Source organism: Gnatocerus cornutus, chromosome 9 (genome assembly GCF_029298725.1).
Source record: "Gnatocerus cornutus isolate USDA-ARS CGAHR chromosome 9, icGnaCorn1.1, whole genome shotgun sequence".
NCBI classification, from domain to species: domain Eukaryota; kingdom Metazoa; phylum Arthropoda; class Insecta; order Coleoptera; family Tenebrionidae; genus Gnatocerus; species Gnatocerus cornutus.
This window is the reverse complement of record NC_142241.1, coordinates 3661514-3685042: the sequence shown is the minus strand read 5'-3', so window position 1 is coordinate 3685042 and position 23529 is coordinate 3661514. Positions and strand designations below refer to the sequence as shown.

Sequence of the window (23529 nt, the reverse complement as noted above, 5' to 3'; positions counted from 1 at the left end):
ACATTTAATAATTACCATATTCTTATCCGAGGCCTCATAGGCGGCCTTCTGGACCAACAAAGCAAAATATAGAAAATTAGTTTCCGCAAGACACTTAATGGAGGCTTAGTGGGGTTCAGCAACTTACTTGAAGCTCGCGTGGTGATCGCTTTGCGCCTGTCGCATCGTCAGAGGTCGGTTTTCTTGCGTTGGTGTGTTTTGCGGCGTTCCCGGTCCGCTCCCGCCACTGCTTTTTTTCTTCAGGGCCGACTTGAGGGGCATCGCGTTGAATTTTGGTTCTTTGGCTGGGATCTCGTCGATTCGACTCGTGTCGATGGAGGGGTCTGGTTGGGACATGCGGATCCTGTAGGGGTCGTCGAGGTTGTCGTAGTCAATCTCGCCGTCATCGTCGTCGTCGTTCTCTGCAAGAAAAAATTCCATCAAATCCGGCTCTGTCTTCAAAGTTTTTTTCAACCAATTACACGTCTCCCAACTGACGTTTCAATTTTAAAACGCAGCTGCCTCTCGTCGCCTCCACCAAATCTAATTACCTTCGTAGTCGTAGTCGCCCATTTGTGGCGGCGGCGGCGACAGCCGATTCGGCACCGGACTCGGCGAACTGAACATCGGCGGTGGTGGGATGGGCCCAATTTCTGATACAGGAATGGGCGGCTCTGGCAAGTCAGAGAGCATCAAGCCGGGATCCGACATGTGGGGCGGAGGTATGTTGTGGGGCTGTTTCTCATGAGGGGGCGGCGTGCTGCCGGGGGGACCTTGTTGACCGTCGTTGACTGGAAACAAGCTGTTGAAACCGCCATTTTCACGGCCATTTTGTTTACTCACAATGTTCACTGTGGTAGCACAAGAGTCGCCTCGTCAGCCGCCCGTGTCCTAAGGTGTTGGGGCGCTCCGGTTTACCCGGAGTTGCCTCCATTCCTGGAGGGTGGGTAACTTGAGACGGCGTGTCTCCATTGGGGGATAAAGCGCCGTTATGTGCCGTTCCATCAGTCTTTTCTTTCTTCGGCTCTGGAAACAAAAAACGACGTCAGCTGGAGAAATTTCAGTGCTGCCAACAGTACATTACTATCGGTCCACTCATTAAAAAGTTAAGTTGGCAGCAGCCCCTAGCAATTTTTATTTGACCTTGACGCAACTGTGACATGCGTAGAAGCTAATCGTCTTGCACCACATTGCCAAAACTTGTTAAATCTCAATTAAAAACTTCCTGTTGCAATAAATATCTAATTATATAGTTATTGATTAATACACGCCATGTTGACAACGTGTTAACCTCAAAAATCGCTACATTCAATTTTCCCCTAATTTTCTCCCTAAAGATTTCAAAGCCTGATTTACACTCAAAAATTTTGGAAAATTTACACAGGAGGGGGGACTCATAGCAATGAGCTGGACTTTACAGTGTGAGTCATGTAAAGAAAATTGGGTCGGCCGAACAATAGGCGACAAAAAACCGTTCATTCTAATTATAAATTTCTAGTCACACACCTAATCTATTTATAATGTTGCAAGAGTGGAAGATCTCTTGCAAGAACCAAAATAAAAAATCCACAAGATTCTTGAAATTCAAGAAAATCTAAGCTTATTTTCATCATTTCAAGAATCCAAGAATTGAGGGAATTGAAGGATATATCAAAGTTCAAGAAAATTAATAATGAGAAATTAAGAGTGAAACAAATTCCTAGAAAATCTTAGAAAGTAAAACTTCAAAAAAACAAGAATTAGTGAAAATTGATAATTCCGGCCCTGAATATTTTGAGTGTCTAAAAATTAAAAATCCGACGATTGCGAAATCAATTTTCATCAAAATTCAACGGCTGAATTGCAAGAAAACAGCAGAAATCTGCACGAAATCATCAAATTTCTTAGAGAAATCCGCTTATTTCGATGCAAAACGACGATTTCTCGCTGATTTTCGCCGTTTTCTGGCTTGAATTTGCAAAGAAGAGCTCGAAATCTACAAAATTAATAAAAGTCTGAGAAATTAAGAGTGGAACAAATTCTTAGAAAATCTTAGAAAGCAAAACTTCGAAAACCCAAGAATTAGTGAAAATTGATAACTCCGGCCCTGAATATTTTGAGTGTCTAAAAATTAAAAATCCGACGATTGCGAAATCAATTTTCATCAAAATTCAACGGCTGAATTGCAAGAAAACAGCAGAAATCTGCACGAAATCATCAAATTTCTTAGAGAAATCCGCTTATTTCGATGCAAAACGACGATTTCTCGCTGATTTTCGCCGTTTTCTGGCTTGAATTCGCAAAGAAAAGCTCGAAATCTACAAAACCATCAATTTTAGCAAGATTCAACGGCTGAATTGCAAGAAAACAGCAGAAATCTGCACGAAATCATCAAATTTCTTAGAGAAATCCGCTTATTTCGATGCAAAACGACGATTTCTCGCTGATTTTCGCCGTTTTCTGGCTTGAATTTGCAAAGAAGAGCTCGAAATCTACAAAATTAATAAAAGTCTGAGAAATTAAGAGTGGAACAAATTCTTAGAAAATCTTAGAAAGCAAAACTTCGAAAACCCGAGAATTAGTGAAAATTGATAACTCCGGCCCTGAATATTTCGAGTGTCTTAAAATTAAAAATCCGAGGATTGCGAAATCAATTTTCATCAAAATTCAACGGCTGAATTGCAAGAAAACAGCAGAAATCTGTACGAAATCATCAAAATTCTTAGAGAAATTCGCTTATTTCGATGCAAAACGACGATTTCTCGCTGATTTTCGCCGGTTTCTGGCTTGAATTTGCAAAAAAGAGCTCGAAATCTACAAAATTAATAAAAGTCGGAGAAATTAAGAGTGGAACAAATTTTTAGAAAATCTTAGAAACCAAAACTTCGAAAACCCAATTAGTGAAAATTGATAACTCCGACTCTGAATTTTCGAGCGTCTAAAAATTAAAAATCCGAGGATTGCGAAGCTGTCAACATATCATATTTTGCGTTCTTAAAACTTCCTAAACTTTTAATTAAAATTGTCTCTTTAAATACATTTTGTTGACTTTAAATTCCTTAAATCTCCCTCGAATTGTGGAATTAACGCTTTCAACTGCCAAAAGAATGAGTAGGAAAAGTATCAAAAATTTCGCTTTGCTTGAAATTCCACACGTGACGAAAGAACCTTGGAAAATATCCAAAAATTCCAAATGAATCATCCCGATGGTGTCATTTTCGTAAAGTTGGGCGACCCGAAATCGCCCAAAAAAAATCATTAAACCGCCACCCCGCCATCAATCATTTCGTCACAGCCTCCCCCCGGCGATTCCCGATTTGGAAACGTAGTGGAAACGACTCCATCGGGAGTTTCGCAAGGTTTTATGGGCGGAGAAGTCGTCACCGCTGAACTCGAATTTCAAATTTTGTTTTTTTTCTTTTGAAAAATTGTCTATTTCGAGGTGCGACTCCACGCTCATTTATAATTAAACTGGGAATGTAAACAGCGCTAAACAAACCACGAAGAAAAATAATCAAATTCCCCCAAATAACTCGTCCCTCACCCCGAAACGAGGACCTCTTGTATCCCGGAGGAAGGAAAGCCGCGGGCGGAGTGATGGGCACCGCCGTGTCCCAATACGGGACAACATCCGGTTGACATTGTCCTCCATATCCGGGTAGTTCCAACCTGTGCTGTTGTTTCTCGCAGCGTTTCCTCCTCCGCCCGCTCGGTGTGAACGTCTTCACCAAGAACCCGACGCCACTCATGACGTCACGGAACCATTACACCGTTTGCTATTTATTTACGTTTTTTGTGTTTGTCTGTCATCCGGACCAACAGGTCTCGGCGGAGAGTCGGCTTTGACTGGCGACGCGACGCGCCGTCGTTCAGACTAGTGTGCGTGGGCGTCGGAACGCCCGGTCGGATCGTTACCGTCCTGCAGCATCAGTGACGTCACGACGCCTTACATCAACATCGGGAGATTTTGGCCGGGATAGCCTTGACTCGACATTGTTGAGCGAGCGAAGCGAGCGCGAGATGTGCGCACGGAAATTCATTTACTCAGGTATCGGGTTTTACGGTTTTCGCAAACTTTCTGTTCTTCCAATGAGTAATTAATAAGGCTAGTTTACTCCAGTTTCGTGCTTAAAGAGATACAATGTTCTATAGCCAAAAAAACGTTTTAGAATTTTTTATTTACTGATACTGCAGCAACTCGTCTACAGCAAAAGAGAATTGTTTATTCAAAGATCATCTTTTTATTTTTTTTTGTTTATTTAACAAAATTAGCACGAAAACCTTGGCTTAGTCACCGTCATTTGTCTTTTAAAACAAGCGCGACTTTTTGGCAGAGAGAAAAATGCAACGGAAGTTGGCCAAATGTCACTCATTTTTCAGGGAAATTTCTTTAGGTGGGACAGGAAACAGTAAAAGACAATGTAAAAAGCGTGAAGAATCTAAGAAAATCAAAACTATACTTTTACTGTATGTACCGGGTGTTCCGCGGATTGCTGAACAGAGAAACAATCTGGGAATTTTAATGTAATTTTTTTCCTGTTCTGTCGAACCTTCAAATTAAATTTGGCTAATGGCGGATTGTGCTCAAGAGAATTCTTATTCTAAGAGCAATTTTTAAAATTCTATGATATTACGTCATTAGTAAAAAAATTGTATTAAAAAATGTAAAATTTCAAATTTCCCGCTCGAAATTTTAAAGGTTGTGTAACTGCGAATTGAAGATCTGTCACTGTAACGCCGCTTTATGCCCTTTTACTGCAAATAGCCTTTCTAAAGCAATTTTATGGTCCGTGATTACCTTTAATATCCGCGCACAAGTAAATTTAAAAAATAAGGTTAGTTTAGACAATGTCAGTTCTCTACTTTTCAGTAACACCAACTTTGAAATTTCGAGTTGGAAATTTTAAATTTCACGTTTATGATTCGATTTTTTAAATAATGCCGTAATAACATTGGAGCGTAAAATGGCTCTCAGCAATTCGCGGAACACCCGGTACAGTTGGTTTACGTTGCTAATGTCCACCCAAGGTCACATCTAAAATTTTCATAGAGTAATTTGTTCCTGTTGCAATGGAGGTGTTGTGTGAGTTGGGTTTTGGGGTGTAAGTTCTGTCAATCTAATGTGTCCAAATTAAATTTATTACCGTTTTTAAACAGCAGTCGCTTCTAAAGAAGATTTCACTCCACTTGAAACATGTTTTTAAGGGTTCGCACCATTTGCACTAAATAATTACGCAACCTAGAGACACAATTTCCATGTCAAAATTGACAAATGTCAAATTCTGGGGGGATAATGATGCCAACTTTGTCATTTTAAAATTTCCAAACTGAATTCATCAAGATTCCAACCTAAAAACTGATAAAGTCCAGCTCATTGCTATCAGTCCACTCTCCTGTGTAAATTTTCGAAAATTTGTGGATGTAAATCAAACTTTCAAATCGTAAGGACGAAAATTAGGGCAAAATTGAATGTAGCGATTTTTGAGGTTAACACGTTGTCAAAGTTGAGTGTATTAATAAATAACTAATTAAACATTTCTTGCCACAGTTGCGTCAAGGTCAAACGCTCTTACTGCCAATTGTTATCGATAAAAATTGCTAGGGGTGCTGCCAACTTAACTGTTTAATGACTGGACCGATAGTAATGTGCTCTAGTATATTAAAAAATGTAAAATTTATTATTTTTAATTAATTATATATTTAGATTTCAATCTTTGATAAAAAAAGAACTGTCAAAGCGGACATTTTAAACTGCAACAATTTTTTTTAGAAAAATTGAGCTTCCAAATTCAAACACTTCTAATTTAGTTATTTGTTGACGTACGTTAAAAATTAACACAGTTTTGGATTCAGCGTGAAATTCTGCGTTAAATGAGCATCAACAACTTGAGTTTGCTGTGCAACTAAACGAGTTATTAACCAAACTAGGTTTTCAGAAGGTCATAAGGTAATTTTTAAGAAACTTTTTCTGGACGAAAACGTCATGTAGACATCAATCGAAAGAGCAGGTCAGTTATTTACAAGTGGCGGTCAAAAAAACAAAATTCAAAATTTTGTATCGTTTGAGTGGGAAATTGAACTGTCAAAGTGGACACGTGCAACCTAAACTGGCTGTATTTCGCGTGACTATTAAATAATCCAAATCACAAACTCAATATTCCATTTGTTAAGTTGACATGAAATTAGATGTCGAATTTGATCATTTATCGAAGTTGGCAAATGAGTACGGAATTGAGTTTCTCTAGAAACATGAATCCAATTCGTCAGTAATTTATTACAACCAAAAACAGAGATGTTAACATTTAACAGCGAGCAATTAAAAAAATCGGACAGGCCGTGACTTTCGACGAGAGTTTGGTAACACTGACTGTCAATCGATGATTGACAATATGTCACTTTTAATAGTTTGTTCAGTGTTGCCAAATTATGAAACAGTCTTGGCCTGCCAATTTTTAAATAAATTCCACGAAATTCCAGCAAACATTTCTACATACCACAGAAAGCGAACAACAACTTGCAACTTTCTATCGATCCATTCATCGTTCACTAAACCGCCCAACGTCTAATTTTAAATCAAACGTTTTATTTATTTTCCGCTGCAAATCCAACAAAAAGCTCTGCGTACTCCCGAAATAAATCTCATTCATGAATCCAAAAACGACGCTGAGTCTGGATTGGGATAAACGGAATCAGTTTGATTTGTTTGGGATTCGTGTAGGTAAATACTTAAAAATGATCCGACTCACAACAGTTTGAACTTATCGAACGGACGTTGTTTTGTATTTGTGTTTTGTGTTGGTACTGTTGGAACGGTGCTATGGATTTTGTAGGCTCGTGCTGCGGTTCTCAACTTGTGGGGCCCCAAAAAAATATTCCTGAAATCCTTAGCTCGCCTTTTTTCGAAATTTAGAATTGAAACAAAATTATCAGTTATATCAGTTAAATCAGTTATATAAATGAAAATTTTTTCATGAAATTTCGCGTAAGATTCCACAATTTTAAAATCAAGTTTAAAAGTTTGAGAGACGCTGATCTAAAGCAATATACCCGTCCCCGCTTGAAATGCTCGTAAATCACGTGAACGACGACGACAGAGAGCAAATTTTGGAAAATTTCGCGCCGACGCAACTGGAGAAAACCTAAATCGAAAAACTATGTAATTGAATGATTCAGCACTTAACATCGCGCATAATCAATTACCTGCAGACGTGTTGTTATGCAATTTAACACCAATATTGGCATCCGAGTCAATTGATCAATGCAAATAATTATTTTAATATTTCACCGTTTTTAATGTCGTGTTTGCATGTAAAAAACAATTTTTGTACGTTTTTGTGTGACCCTCAGGAAATGAGTGAAGTGAAGAATTTATTATATTAATTGCAGGCATTTTTGTAAACAAATTAACGGAGCAGTTAACTACTCAACATTTATCTTTGGAAGCAAATGCAAGGCAAGCGTGCTGGGGAATATTTATTACTTATAATAATTCAAGTACGAAGTTGGAGCCTGTCACTGGTTCAGTTAATACAGCATTTGCATGTGGAACAATGTTGCCAACTTTAGTTTTGTATTTTACTTTAGACCGGACAGATTTCTACATTATTCTCCATTCTAATCCATGATGAGATATTTTCATAAAATTTTTGTCTCTTAAGTCCAAAGTTTCATGGAAATGTATCTCTTTTTTCCGATAATAATAATCACCTCGATAATAATTTAAAACAATTTATTTAATTCCAAAATTAATACAGAGCGTCCCTGTTATTCTGTTGAAAACACTGTTATTTGAGGGTCTACGAGCCTGCCGGAAAATTTCGTGTTTGAAAAGTATGCAACGCTAACAACACCTTTGATTGACAGCTGCCAAAAGGGATTGCCGAGGATTTGGTAATGAGCGGATCATAAACTTTATGGAAACGGTCGCTTGACCTGCACATTTCCTAAGAAACCCAGCGGTTGAAACAATAAATTCGTGTTGGACCAAAAATGAGTTAAAAATATTAGGATTTGAGTTTCTCTGCGTTTTGAGTCCGTCAAATTTCTGGTTCAAGTAGGCAAAAATTTTACGGGCGTAATTTTTTTTTCAATTAAGGAAAAATGTATGTATAAAATCCGCAAAATTGCAGTTCCCATAGTACGTAATGGAAGAAAGTTTTTATAATTGAAAAATGTAATTTTCGTAAATGTGGTCCGAAATTTTTCCTCACTGGTCGCCCGGGAAATTTTAAAATTACTTATTATTTTATTATTTTTATTTGAGAAAAACGCATTTAATTTTTTTTAACCAAACCTTTTACCTGACACATGAGGGTCTTTTTTACTCTGTTGTTTTCTGTGATTTAAAAATTAACTCTTCATAATAATACACCCCGCTAGTCAATAGAAATACTTCCCTAATTGATTTTTAACAATTTTAACATTTTAAATTAACGTTTCTATATTTCTATATTGGTTAATATTTAGTTAATATTTTTTAAGCCAGAACCACTCGGGAAAAGCAAAATTGGCGTTTAATGTTATTATGCAAAAAACTATTTTTTAAAAACCTCTATTTGTGTCTTTAATTGTACGAATTTTACATAAAAATCCTCGTCTCTAATAAGCTAATCATTACTTGCTACTGGTGGATTTTATACGTTACCAATAAGACCTTCAAATCATCCAAAAGCAATTAAAAATGTGTTTGGAAAACTTATAAATAAATATCTTGAAAAAAATATTTAAATTCTTGCAATCTTTGGATACTTGTTTTTGACTGTCCTCGACTTGTAAATCAATGTACTTTTTTAAATTTCTAGAGTTTTGTCGATTAAAGTTGGTCAATAGCTTTTATCAAACTTGCTGTTTATTACAGAAAGAGAGTGTTTATCGTTGATGGCCAATTTTTGTTCTTTAGATTAGATTATTATTTGCTTTTAATTATTTTAATTTACAATGGCAAACAGTTCAAAAAATCATGTAAGTACATCAGTTAACCAAAAAAGTAGGAAACAAATTGCAAAACGGTTCTTGATAAAATAGATTGTATTCTCAAACAACAAATTTCGTCAAAAAATGCAGTTTAATCATCGTTTTGATGATGGTAAGCATTACTATCCAAATGGGCGTCAGCAGTTTTTGACGAAATTTGGTGTTTGGGAATAAATTGTGTTTTTGATAATTTTTGTCAACACCAAGATTTGGTTATGAAAAATATTAGGAATAGTTCCAAAAGTGAAAATGTAAATACCGGTTTTAAGTCAGAGTTATCGGATAAAGTTTATTAAATAGAAAATGTTCCCAATAATACATATTTTATACTTGCGGAAAAATGGTCTTTTAGTTTAGAAATATTTGCAATTTTGCATAAGCTAAAGCAAAAATTCGCGATGCATTAGAAAAGTAATTTTTAGCGATGTTTGAGTTTTTGCGTAAATACTCGCGAATTGCTTTTTTTTAACATAACTGTGACCAGTTTCACTTTAAATTTAATGCAAATTGTGTTTAAAATTTGAGCATAAATTGCTGTTTTAACAAGTTTGTTTTCAAAACTATGACGGGCAGTGGCAACTACGTTTAACATCAAATTTTTACAAGTCACTTCATTCTATGGTATAAAGGTCACTTTTGATTAACGTTGATTGTTGCACCTTTTGGATACCAAATAGAAATAGTCAATTATTTACATTGAAAAATAACTTAGGGCCCGATTTCAAATCAGTGGCGCAAAATTGCGTTGACGCAGTTGCTAAGGTAGCAACAGTTTGATTGGGATTGCTAAGACGCAATTCTGATTTGCAATGCCGCAAGTCAACATGAAATTAGGCCATTAGTTTCCAGTTTTGACGTAATAAATTAAAAATCCAACTTGGGGAGTTATTTTTAAGAACTTTAAATCCACTTTTCCTCTAAAAAAAATTGTATTCATTTCGGGAATAAATACATCTCTCGATTAAAGATACTCTTGCTCCCTGCCATCGCGAATCATTTACAATGTCAGGATTAATATGAAGGTTTACTGCCTTAATAACTATTATTATTTTGTACAGGGAATTAAAAAAAACCGATACTTTGTTCAACTTAGCTCAACTTTAGCTCAACTATTCGGACACAGTGTTTTCGCAAGAGCTTTTTCAATGAATAAACAATAATTTTACACAATACAATAATTTACACATTATTAGGTTTACCCAAAAAAAAAAAAAAACAATTTCACGTTATTGAGTTTTAAAAAATAACTTCTTACTATCCTTACTGATAAAACAGCATTTTTTCCACAATTTTAAACACAAATTGCGTACAATAAAAAAAGACAATTGAAATATTTTTAACACATTTATATTAAAAAATATATATATTGAATGGTTCCAAACACCCTCACAAATAGATAAAATTACACTTTTAAGGCGTCGCGACGCCAAAACTATCGGTAATAAAGAACAAGTTGTTGCGTCATCTTCTAGAGCTTCTTCGACTATCTATTAGCGTATGTAAATTTTTAATTTTAATTTTATCTCTAAGACAATTTTGGGGGTGACCACAAATGTTGCTGGACCCTGTATCAGAGATAAAAAAATATTAATTCTCAATACACTTGCTACAAGTGTCTTCGATGTTTGTTGCCGAGAGCGGCCAGGTTTTTTTGTGTTAAGGGAATAAATATACCATGAGATCAAATAAAAATATAATTAGAGCAGGCCATGATTTTTGTTTTCCACCAAGCGACACGGGAACCAAACTGACAAAATGTAAATTTAAGGTTATGATGTTCGCACCCTAGGAATTGTAAATGGATTTGACAGTATAAAACGGGTCAGAAAATGCATTGAAGTAGAAAAACATCACTTTAACCTCAAATTCGCATCATGTCATTTCGCTTCCAGTGTCACCAACAAGAGCAAAAATCATGGCCGGCACTAATTATATTTGTATTTGATTTCACGATAGAATTTTTTTTCAATTTTTGGACGAATCTAGAGAAATCTATCTATAGTGTTTAACGATAACTTAATTTCGAAGGTTTGATTTTTAAACATATAGGTCTCCCCAAGCCCGGATTAAGAAAATTTGAGGCCCGGGGCTAAATCGTAAAAAGGGGCCCATCGATAAAATTATGCAAAGAAAGCCTTACGTACTTGATTTGTATTTTTTCAATTTCTATATCAAATTTTTACGTGGCAAGGGGCCCCTGGGAAAGTGGGGCCCGGTGCTACAGCACCCTTAGCCCCCCCCCCCCCCCCCCCCCTTAGTCCGGACTTGGGTCTCCCAGAAGTCGCGCTCCAGACAGCAAGGAAAGGTGCCGTCAGCAATACAGATGGTAAATTTCAAAACAAAAATTGATTAAGTTTAATAGAATTCCAGAAAAAATAAAAAATTAACAACCAATCCCGATAGCTTTTCTATAACTACATCCCAATCTAACCAATGAATGATACGTATGTGTCCATAGTTACCGATTTTCAAATTACGTTCAGCTTCGAGATTGGCTGCCGTTTTTTCGTCTTAACTCGATTATTTTTTCAGCTAAAATCTTTTTTTTAGTTTCGAAATTTTGGTTTCAAATTGTTGCCTCCATAACCTCTTTTTCTCTGGAGCGTGAGTTCTGGGACAGCCTGTATATTAATTGATTCCAAGAATAATATTTCTCAAAGTATTTAGATTTCCTTCCATAATCTTTGGTTTTATTGAAAATACTGCTTTTACCTATAGTCGTTTTGAACGCTACAAAGTGTTATACATAAATTTTATTATAATTGTCACTTTTGAAATTGACAAAATTGATTGAAAATTACCCGTCAAATTAACAGTAATGCATTGACTACACTCAAATTTTCAAAATGTCAATAAAATGATGTCCAAAATAATTCGGTCGCAACTCTATACATCATTTTTCCAGTAGAAAATTTTTCGATTTACAAATAAGCAATTTTAATAATCAGTTGGCTTTAAAAATAATTAGTTAAAGTTCGTGTGACCGGCAATGTTGCCCAAGTTGATTTTCTGGTGATAAATAAAATAAGTTAGTTGTCTAATTGACAATTTGATTACACATAACGGCCTTCTAGGCTGTGCTAAGTCTTATCAGCGTTAATCCTTTGATTTGCAATCCAACTGGCTGTCAAAAAGACGTTTTTAACAGAAAAACTGCGTAATTTTCATAAATGTCACTAATTTGACATTTGATTTCTCACCAGAAATCTCCCTAGACAGTTGTAAAGTAGGGGACGATTGTAGTGTTGGTACTAATAAAAAAAGGAATTTAGAAGATTGCTTCACAAGAAACTGTCAGTTTTTTTAGGAATCAGATAAAAAATATAATAGCTATAATTAAATACCAACCTGTTAATCTGCTCTTAAAATAAAAACTAAATTTTTATTGGTGCTCCCATCAATTTGGGACAATTTGACAAATATGACAGTTCTTGCATTACGTTCCGCAAGAAATGCAGAAATTTTAACAACTCAGCATTGTGTAACTCGCTTTCCTGAACGACCAATCATATAGCCGCATTTTAAATTTGGCGCACAAAGTAAAATTCTACTCGAATTTGAAAGTTTGAAATAAACTTTTGACATTAGAAACCTCATCTGTCCATTTAGTTACCACTCTCGCCACCTGTCAGATTTGTTTTGTTGTTTTTATCAATCTTGGTAACTTTTATGTTTAGTGAAAGGATGCACGTTTTTTAATGTTTAAAATAATAACTTTCAAACTATTTTTGTAATTCTACGAAAAAAGAAGCAAATATTCTAGAAATATTATTCAGTATTCAGGTTTAGTACTTGTTTCAAAATGGTTTTCATCTAGTCCATGAAATTACGCGGAATTAAAATTTTAAACATCACTTTTATGACATTTTAAAATGTGCCTCAAGCTTTATTGTCATTTTCTTTACCGTTTGTAGATTTATAGGGTCATAAAAGGATTAAGGACAATTCACCATTTTGAGCCGTCAGTTGATTTGATATTTAAAATTTTAATTAAGCGATAGTAATTTCTTTTGTGCCGCTCACATTGTACTGTTGAACTACTTTGAACTTTTGTCAAGAGTGTCACTTGTCAAACGTCATATATCGTCAATAAGGAAAAATTAAGCAGAGGGTGAGTCAGTTTTATCCCTTTACCGATCCAATTGTCTTAAATCAGTGTCCACCTAATAATTTTTGAAAAGTATTATGAGGTTATGTAACATTATCTTTGTAAAGCGGCATTTTTCAATTTGTACGGAAAATCATAGGCGACTAGATAAAAATCTTTTTAAAACACGCTGTATAAATTGCTAAATTTTCCGCACAATAGAAAAAAATCTCCATGTTCCTTTACCCCTCAAAATCCCCTAAACTAGGAAAATTTCCCCTGAGTTGGCAATCCTGATGTGGAAGCAGTTTTTTGGTTGCTGGTTCGAATAATCCACAGAATTAAGAACACAAGATAGAAAAAAATACAAAAATAACTCTCAAAGTGCACATTTGCAAGCTAAAAACTGCTAAAGTCCAGCTCATTGCTATCAGTCCACTCTCCTGTGTAAATTTTCAAAAATTTTTGGGTGTAAATCAGACTTTCAAATCTTTAGGGAAAAAATTAGGGCAAAATTGAATGTAGTGATTTTTGAGGTTAACACGTTGTCAAAGTTGAGTGTATTAATAAATAACTAATTAAACATTTGTTGCAACAGGAAGTTTATAATAGAGATTAAACAAGTTTTGGCAAGACAATTAGGTTCTTCGCACGCCAGAGTTGCGTCAAGGTCAAACGCTCTTAGTGCCAACTGTTACCAATAAAAATTGCTAGGAGTGCTGCCAACTTAACTGTTTAATGAGTGGACAATAGAAAAAAATCTCCATGTTCCTTTACCCCTCAAAATCCCCTAAACTAGGAAAATTTCCTCAGAGTTGACAATCCTGATGTGGAAGCAGTTTTTTGGTTGCTGGTTCGAACAATCCACAGAATTAAGAATACAAGATAGAAAAAAATGGAAAAAACGTTATTTGTCTCCATCATATTTACCGGTATTATTGACGCATTTTGTTGTTATGCAGCCCCAGCGATCGATCCCCCGCCCTCGCCTCTCAATAAAGAGAACTTTTCTGTCTGGTGCATGGAAAATGGTAAAAAATCATCGCAAATTCATTACAGCGATGCGAAATAAGTCGCTGCCTCCAAACGGCGCTTAATTCAAGCCCTTTTGATTTATTCGCGCTCGCAAACGTGAACAGAGCAACAGGGACGGATCGATCCAAGGTACAAGGGAGGTTAATTAAAAATTAAGTTCCCGTGTAATCGCGTTAGGATATGATAAGTCGATGGGAAACAAAAAACTTGAATCTCGCCATTTTCAAACTTATTTTTATCATTCACACTTTAAATTACTTCTCATCTCAATTAGGTGGAGAGGTTTGCGCAGTTTCAAAGCACAAGTTGTACCAGTAAATTAGATCTAGTCCGATCGTTTTTTAGAGGGGGCTTTTAGTGTTTGTAGAGGCTTGTCCAAATGTTTTTGGTGTTTCGTTCGCGGGAAAGTGAAAATAAAAGTTTATGTTGCTCCAAAGCGTGGACCCGAAGAATCTCTTTGACCAATAATTTGGATGGAAAAGAGGATAACACTTGGAAAAACGGGGTTGTTTGGTTTGGAAGGATCGCATTTCGTTTTTACACGGGGTTAAAAGAAATTTCTAAAAATTAAAGCGAGAGTTCGAGCTTTTAGTAAAAATTAGAACCTCCTGTTTATATCTTCGCCGTATTTTTTCCATCAATACAAATTAGGCATTAATTTTTGAACAAAATCGGAGGATTTTAACTAAATTTTGCATACCATTCGAACACGAAAAGTTCACGGTCAACACCACATAATTTATTCAGTCCTAAACCTTCTTTTAATCTTTGGCTCGAACTAAAAGAATCGCATTGGCGACGATTAACTTCTGTCACGTTCATTTTTCCGTCTAATGGATTCCACTTCCGTGACCGACCTGGCGACAATTTATGACAGCGCATCAAATATTTATAATTTTCGATTCGTTTCGTAGTGTTTGGAGTTTTCACCCCCGGAGGAAAAATTCATACAAAAATGCAAAAACGCGAAATTGGAATAACAAATCCAGCTTTTGCTCTGTCGCGTGAAAACATCTGAAATTTTTTTATTAGATTAAAGATTAGTTGTGTTCATTTTATCGCCGCTCCTTAGACATAACAGATGGTCTGCCACCTGCTCAGCCACCTAATCGATGCCTTGTAAACCGCCACCTCCACCCCAATCGCCAAATTTATGCCCCATAACGACTCAATTCCTCTCCGATCCGAAACAAAAACGACTCCGCGACACGATAATTCATCACTTTCCCCCAAATTGAACCGTTTTACCTCCAAGAGCCCTCGTCTGGAGTGTTTGTCACAAGACCAGTACCTGTGCAAACTTAAATATCGATCAGAAGAAAAGCGAAGAAGGTAACGACCATGTATGCGCGCAGATTTATACCGAGGGTGACTCACATTAGTTTCAATTTTCAGCGCCGAAATATTCTTTCATTCCAATTGGAATCCTACACGAGTCGCTCCTTCTAACAGGATTATTGAATCATTTGGAAAGAAATAAAATGTTTGGCGCGTTCTTCGGTGAATTGAAAACAAAAAAAATGTGTTTTTTGCGGGTGAGATCGATCAATACTTCTGGAATTCGTTAACTGGTTGGCCGTAAAACACAAGTTGTTGTGGCGGCGGGAAAACGAAATTTTAGTTTTTCTTCGCAACGAATTAAAAACTGCAAACTGAAGAGCTCTCATGAAAATTGAACTCTGACAGAATGTGTTTTGTGAAATTGGGAAACCTGACGAAAAGTTAAAAGTAAAACCTGAAAAGCCTAAGGGCTTGCGAGTTTGAAAGCTCCTAAAATTTAAAGCCTAAAAAGGTCGAAAAATGGAGGTTGAAATTGGTTGAATGTTGAAAATTCAAAAAATTAAAATTTCCAAAATATGTTTTTTGCTTTAGAATTTTGCAATTTTGTAGATTTAATAAATGATTTAAAAACTGTAATTACCTCAAATTTTATACTTGTAGCATTAAAATTACCAAAATTACAAATTTTTGAGAAAGTTGTTTAGAATTTTTGCTTGATCTCAAAAATAAAAATTTCTAAAATCTGTGTTTTTTGCTTTAGAATTTTGCAATTTCGTAGATTTAATAAATGATTCAAAAATAGTAATTACCCCAAATTTCATAGTTGTAGCATTAAAATTACCGAAATTACGAAGTTTTGAGAAAGTTGTTTACAATTTTTGCTTGGTTTCAAAAATAAAAATTTCTAAAATCTGTGTTTTTTGCCTTAAGATTTTGCAATTTTGTAGATTCAATAAATGATTCAAAAATAGTAATTACCTTAAATTTCATAGTTGTAGCATAAAAATTACCAAAATTACAAATTTTTGAGAAAGTTGTCTACAATTTTTGCTTGGCCTCAAAAATGAAAATTTCTAAAATCTGTCTTTTTTGCTCTAGAATTTTGCAATTTCGCAAAGTTAATAATCAACTCAAATATAATAATTTCCCCAAATTTCATAGGTGTAGCTCAAATATTATCAAAATTACGAATTTTTGAAAAAGTTGTCTACAATTTTTGCTTGGTTTCAAAAATAAAAATTTGTAAAATCTGTGTTTTTTACCTTAGGATTTTGCAATTTTGTAGATTCAATAAATGATTCAAAAATAGTAATTACCTCAAATTTCATAGTTGTAGTATAAAAATTACCAAAATTACAAATTTTTGAGAAAGTTGTCTACAATTTTTGCTTGATCTCAAAAATAAAAATTTCTAAAATCTGTGTTTTTTGCCTCAGAATTTTACAATTTTGTAGATTCAATAAATGATTCAAAAATAGTAATTACCTCAAATTTCATAGTTGTAGTATTAAAATTACCGAAATTACAAAGTTTTGAGAAAGTTGTTTACATTTTTGCTTGGTCTCAAAAATATATTTTTTTTAAATTTGTGTTTTTAGCTCTAGAATTTTGCAATTTCGCAAAGTTAATAAACAACTCAAATATAGTAATTTCCCCAAATTTTATAGGTGTAGCTTAAAAATCACCAAAATTACGAATTTTTGAGAAAGTTGTCTACAATTTTTGCTTGGTTTCAAAAATAAAAATTTCTAAAATCTGTGTTTTTTGCCTTAGGATTTTGCAATTTTGTAGATTCAATAAATGATTCAAAAATAGTAATTACCTTAAATTTCATAGTTGTAGCATAAAAATTACCAAAATTACAAATTTTTGAGAAAGTTGTCTACAATTTTTGCTTGGCCTCAAAAATGAAAATTTCTAAAATCTGTCTTTTTTGCTCTAGAATTTTGCAATTTCGCAAAGTTAATAAACAACTCAAATATAATAATTTCCCCAAATTTCATAGGTGTAGCTCAAGTATTATCAAAATTACGAATTTTTGAAAAAGTTGTCTACAATTTTTGCTTGGTTTCAAAAATAAAAATTTCTAAAATCTGTGTTTTTTGCCTTGGGATTTTGCAATTTTGTAGATTCAATAAATGATTCAAAAATAGTAATTACCTCAAATTTCATAGTTGTAGTATAAAAATTACCAAAATTACAAATTTTTGAGAAAGTTGTCTACAATTTTTGCTTGATCTCAAAAATAAAAATTTCTAAAATCTGTGTTTTTTGCCTCAGAATTTTACAATTTTGTAGATTCAATAAATGATTCAAAAATAGTAATTACCTCAAATTTCATAGTTGTAGTATTAAAATTACCGAAATTACAAAGTTTTGAGAAAGTTGTTTACATTTTTGCTTGGTCTCAAAAATATATTTTTTTTAAATTTGTGTTTTTAGCTCTAGAATTTTGCAATTTCGCAAAGTTAATAAACAACTCAAATATAGTAATTTCCCCAAATTTTATAGGTGTAGCTTAAAAATCACCAAAATTACGAATTTTTGAGAAAGTTGTCTACAATTTTTGCTTGGTTTCAAAAATAAAAATTTCTAAAATCTGTGTTTTTTGCCTTAGGATTTTGCAATTTTGTAGATTCAATAAATGATTCAAAAATAGTAATTACCTTAAATTTCATAGTTGTAGCATAAAAATTACCAAAATTACAAATTTTTGAGAAAGTTGTCTACAATTTTTGCTTGGCCTCAAAAATGAAAATTTCTAAAATCTGTCTTTTTTGCTCTAGAATTTTGCAATTTCGCAAAGTTAATAAACAACTCAAATATAATAATTTCCCCAAATTTCATAGGTGTAGCTCAAGTATTATCAAAATTACGAATTTTTGAAAAAGTTTTCTACAATTTTTGCTTGGTTTCAAAAATAAAAATTTGTAAAATCTGTGTTTTTTGCCTCAGAATTTTACAATTCTGTAGATTCAATAAATGATTCAAAAACAGTAATTACCCCAAATTTCATAGTTGTAGCATTAAAAATATCAAAATTACAAATTTTTGAGAAACTTGTCTACAATTTTTGCTTGGTCTCAAAAATGAAAATTTCTAAAATCTGTGTTTTTTGCTTTAGAATTTTGCAATTTCGTAAATTTAATAAATGATTCAAAAATAGTAATTACCCCAAATTTCATAGTTGTAGCATAAAAATTACCGAAATTACGAATTTTTGAAAAAGTTGTCTACAATTTTTGCTTGGTCTCAAAAATAAAAATTTTTAAAATCTGTGTTTTTTGCTCTAGAATTTTGCAATTTTGTAGATTCAATAAATGATTCAAAAATAGTAATTACCTCAAATTTCATAGTTGTAGTATTAAAATTACCGAAATTACAAAGTTTTGAGAAAGTTGTTTACAATTTTTGCTTGGTCTCAAAAATATTTTTTTTTTAAATTTGTGTTTTTAGCTCTAGAATTTTGCAATTTCGCAAAGTTAATAAACAACTCAAATATAGTAATTTCCCAAAATTTCATAGGTGTAGCTCAAAAATTATCAAAATTACGAATTTTTGAAAAAGTTGTCTACAATTTTTGTTTGGTCTCAAAAATAAAAATTTCTAAAATCTGTGTTTTTTGCCTTAGGATTTTGCAATTTTGTAGATTCAATAAATGATTCAAAAACAGTAATTACTCCAAATTTCATAGTTGTAGCATTAAAATTATCAAAATTACAAATTTTTGAGAAACTTGTCTACAATTTTTGCTTGGTCTCAAAAATGAAAATTTCTAAAATCTGTGTTTTTTGCCTCAAAATTTTGCAATTTCGCAAAGTTAATAAACAACTCAAATATAGTAATTTCATCCTCAAATTGTAACACTAGAAAACTTGTAACTCCAAAACCTTTGAAAGTTGGATATAAAAATTAACGAATTGCAGGTCCAAGAATGGGAAAGTTGAAAATGAGTGAAGCACAAGGAACCTGAAAACTTAAAATTCCAACGTTGAAAAAGCCAAAAAATCTAGTAAAAACGGAGAAAAACTGTGAAAAATTTGGCACGCCCGAGGAATAAGTTGAAGAAAAAAGAAATCCTGAGAAATAAATTTAAGCTTATGTGGAAAGACAAACTGCAATACACGTGTCTCCAGTCGGTATCAGCGTAAGTAATAGATTCTATTTTTAAGGTGCATAGACAGCTTCAATCGATAAATCAATAGAAATTCTGCGGAACTATATTCATTACGAATTATTAATATCCAAGCATTCATCTGAACGCGTTTATTTATTTACAAATTGTATCGTGTCAATCGCAGCGTTCGATGCTATCTGCATTTCACAAAAATATGCAATTATGACTGACTTGTCTCTAATCAAGAATATAATTCAATAGAATTGTCAAAGGGAAATGTTAACTACAGGGACCACACAATTACTGTGAAAAAATCCCATCGAAATCTCATGGTATAGATGAGGGTACAAATGGTGGATGCGCCGGGTGGAAAAATCCAGTAGAATTAGTTACAAAACCAGAACCGGGGTTAGTAAGGGTAGTACACGCAGGGGTACAATTCATACCTTTAAAGCAAGTATACCTCACGATATAGTCCATGATAGCGTCAGCGATACCTGATGCACAAAACAAAAAAAAATTTAACAATGCATCGCCGTGCCACTCAATCAAACATTCAAGCCACGTCCGCTACAATTTCCCCGCAATTTTTTACCTTTAAAGCAAGTACAGCCCATGATGTAGCCCATCATTGATAGTCGGGCGGCCCCGCCGCAGCCGCGCCACTTTCGCAGGTCCGGAGCTGCGCCCCTGGCGGGGGTCAAAGGTACAAGAGCGCCGCCACATACACGACACGACCGGAGTGTTGTTGATGCACTCGAACACCGTCAATCAGGAAAATTCAGAAAAATAAGCTCGTTCGAGCTTGCGACACGCCGCCACCGAAGGCTATCACACGAATGAGTGAGACGACGGCGGCGTTCGGCGCCTGGCGTCTACGTCCCCGTTTCGTTTCCTCATACCAAACTTGCGTAATATGGAAACCGTTTTTCAAGGTGAACGAAGACACGGGAGTTTAGTGCGCTGGACGGGAGGAAACGAGGTACTGACCTATGGTTCCTGCATTAGCGCGGACACTCCGTTAGGAACACGGGGAAGTGGACGGAATTCTAATCGGGGGCCGGAAATCGGCGAGGCGCTGGAGGGGCCGTTCAAATTTCGCGCCAAATCATTAAATAATTCTTAGACACACATCCAACAGAGCTACTTTCCAGCGAGCAGCAGAATTCCCATTACGATCACGTGCTAAACTAAACCATTGCCAAGGCGCTCCGTAATTGGTTTCATTTCAACGGAACAATCTTCCTTCCGGTCTAGAGAAAACAATGTGTTTCGTGGCAAAAAGGACAAAAGCGCAGCAAACGTTTTGGGAAATTAGAAAAAGTTTTCCGATACTGTTATTGTCATAAGCGAAAGCACAGCCGAAGGCTGTGCTTTCGTAAGCGTACGTTAAAGATTGCAGTTATAACTAGCAAAACTCGCAACAAACCGGAAACACCCCCAGATTCCGGTTTAAAGGCGTCGCCCATAACAACATTACCCTCCATTTCGATAACGAAAGCGGCAAAAAACAAGCACACCTGACATTCTAAGCGAAATGCGAATGTAATCTGTTGGAGCGGCGCTCTAACTTCATTTTCATAGGTGTAGCTCAAAAATTACCAAAATTACGAATTTTTGAGAAAGTTGACTACAATTTTTGTTTGGTCTCAAAAATGAAAATTTCTAAAATCTGTGTTTTTTGCTCTAAAATTTTGCAATTTCGCAAAGCTAAGAAACAAATCAAATATAGTAATTTCCCCAAATTTCATAGGTGTAGCTCAAAAATTACCAAAATTACGAATTTTTGTGAAAGTTGACTACAATTTTTGTTTGGTCTCAAAAATGAAAATTTCTAAAATCTGTGTTTTTTGCTTTAAAATTTTGCAATTTCGCAAAGTTAAGAAACAACTCAAATATAGTAATTTCCCCAAATTTCAAAGGTGTAGCTCAAAAATTACCAAAATTACGAATTTTTGAGAAAGTTGACTACAATTTTTGCTTGGTCTCAAAAATGAAAATTTCTAGATTCTGTATTTTTTGCTTTAAAATTTTGCAATTTCGCAAAGTTAAGAAACAACTCAAATATAGTAATTTCCCCAAATTTCAAAGGTGTAGCTCAAAAATTACCAAAATTACGAATTTTTGAGAAAGTTGACTACAATTTTTGCTTGGTCTCAAAAATGAAAATTTCTAAATTCTGTATTTTTTGCTTTAAAATTTTGCAATTTCGCAAAGTTAATAAACAACTCAAATACTATAATTTCCCCAAATTTCAAAGGTGTAGCTCAAAAATTACCAAAATTACGAATTTTTGAGAAAGTTGACTACAATTTTTGCTTGGTCTCAAAAATGAAAATTTCTAAAATCTGTCTTTTTTGCTCTAGAATTTTGCAATTTCGCAAAGTTAATAAACAACTCAAATACTATAATTTCCCCAAATTTCAAAGGTGTAGCTCAAAAATTACCAAAATTACGAATTTTTGAGAAAGTTGTCTACAATTTTTGTTTGGTCTCAAAAATGAAAATTTCTAAAATCTGTGTTTTTTGCTCTAAAATTTTGCAAATTCGCAAAGCTAAGAAACAAATCAAATATAGTAATTTCCCCAAATTTCAAAGGTGTAGCTCAAAAATTACCAAAATTACGAATTTTTGAGAAAGTTGACTACAATTTTTGCTTGGTCTCAAAAATGAAAATTTCTAGATTCTGTATTTTTTGCTTTAAAATTTTGCAATTTCGCAAAGTTAAGAAACAACTCAAATATAGTAATTTCCCCAAATTTCAAAGGTGTAGCTCAAAAATTACCAAAATTACGAATTTTTGAGAAAGTTGACTACAATTTTTGCTTGGTCTCAAAAATGAAAATTTCTAAATTCTGTATTTTTTGCTTTAAAATTTTGCAATTTCGCAAAGTTAAGAAACAACTCAAATATAGTAATTTTCCCAAATTTCAAAGGTGTAGCTCAAAAATTACCAAAATTACGAATTTTTGAGAAAGTTGACTACAATTTTTGTTTGGTCTCAAAAATGAAAATTTCTAAAATCTGTCTTTTTTGCTCTAGAATTTTGCAATTTCGCAAAGTTAATAAACAACTCAAATATAGTAATTTCCCCATATTTCAAAGGTGTAGCTCAAAAATCACCAAAATTACGAATTTTTGAGAAAGTTGTCTACAATTTTTGCTTGGCCTCAAAAATGAAAATTTCTAAAATCTGTCTTTTTTGCTCTAGAATTTTGCAATTTCGCAAAGTTAATAAACAACTCAAATATAATAATTTTCTCAAATTTCATAGGTGTAGCTCAAAAATTACCAAAATTACGAATTTTTGAAAAAGTTGTCTACAATTTTTGCTTGGTCTCAAAAATGAAAATTTCTAAATTCTGTATTTTTTGCTTTAAAATTTTGCAATTTCGCAAAGTTAAGAAACAACTCAAATATAGTAATTTTCCCAAATTTCAAAGGTGTAGCTCAAAAATTACCAAAATTACGAATTTTTGAGAAAGTTGACTACAATTTTTGCTTGGTCTCAAAAATGAAAATTTCTAAAATCTGTCTTTTTTGCTCTAGAATTTTGCAATTTCGCAAAGTTAATAAACAACTCAAATACTATAATTTTCCCAAATTTCAAAGGTGTAGCTCAAAAATTACCAAAATTACGAATTTTTGTGAAAGTTGACTACAATTTTTGTTTGGTCTCAAAAATGAAAATTTCTAAAATCTGTGTTTTTTGCTTTAAAATTTTGCAATTTCGCAAAGTTAAGAAACAACTCAAATATAGTAATTTCCCCAAATTTCAAAGGTGTAGCTCAAAAATTACCAAAATTACGAATTTTTGAGAAAGTTGACTACAATTTTTGCTTGGTCTCAAAAATGAAAATTTCTAAAATCTGTCTTTTTTGCTCTAGAATTTTGCAATTTCGCAAAGTTAATAAACAACTCAAATACTATAATTTCCCCAAATTTCAAAGGTGTAGCTCAAAAATTACCAAAATTACGAATTTTTGAGAAAGTTGACTACAATTTTTGCTTGGTCTCAAAAATGAAAATTTCTAAAATCTGTCTTTTTTGCTCTAGAATTTTGCAATTTCGCAAAGTT

The 23529-nt window shown here is 33.8% G+C and overlaps 1 protein-coding gene across 9 annotated transcripts in view; it reads right to left on the bottom strand.

The window, feature by feature from the left end:
- LOC148167839 (phosphatase and actin regulator 2) overlaps positions 1–23529 on the bottom strand; it is an 83042-nt gene that overhangs the window by 5173 nt on the left and 54340 nt on the right. For 6 of the 9 annotated variants that reach the window (XM_088044843.1, XM_088044848.1, XM_088044844.1 and 3 more), the window contains 5 exons: positions 19898–19948; positions 823–1005; positions 531–770; positions 128–401; positions 16–48 (listed from right to left, as the gene is read on the bottom strand). In XM_088044843.1, the coding sequence (XP_087900969.1) occupies positions 16–48; positions 128–401; positions 531–770; positions 823–1005; positions 19898–19948 (781 nt within the window). The remainder of the gene's footprint in view (positions 1–15; positions 49–127; positions 402–530; positions 771–822; positions 1006–19897; positions 19949–23529) is intronic. The other 3 variants (XM_088044849.1, XM_088044846.1, XM_088044847.1) reach the window with 2 other exon arrangements.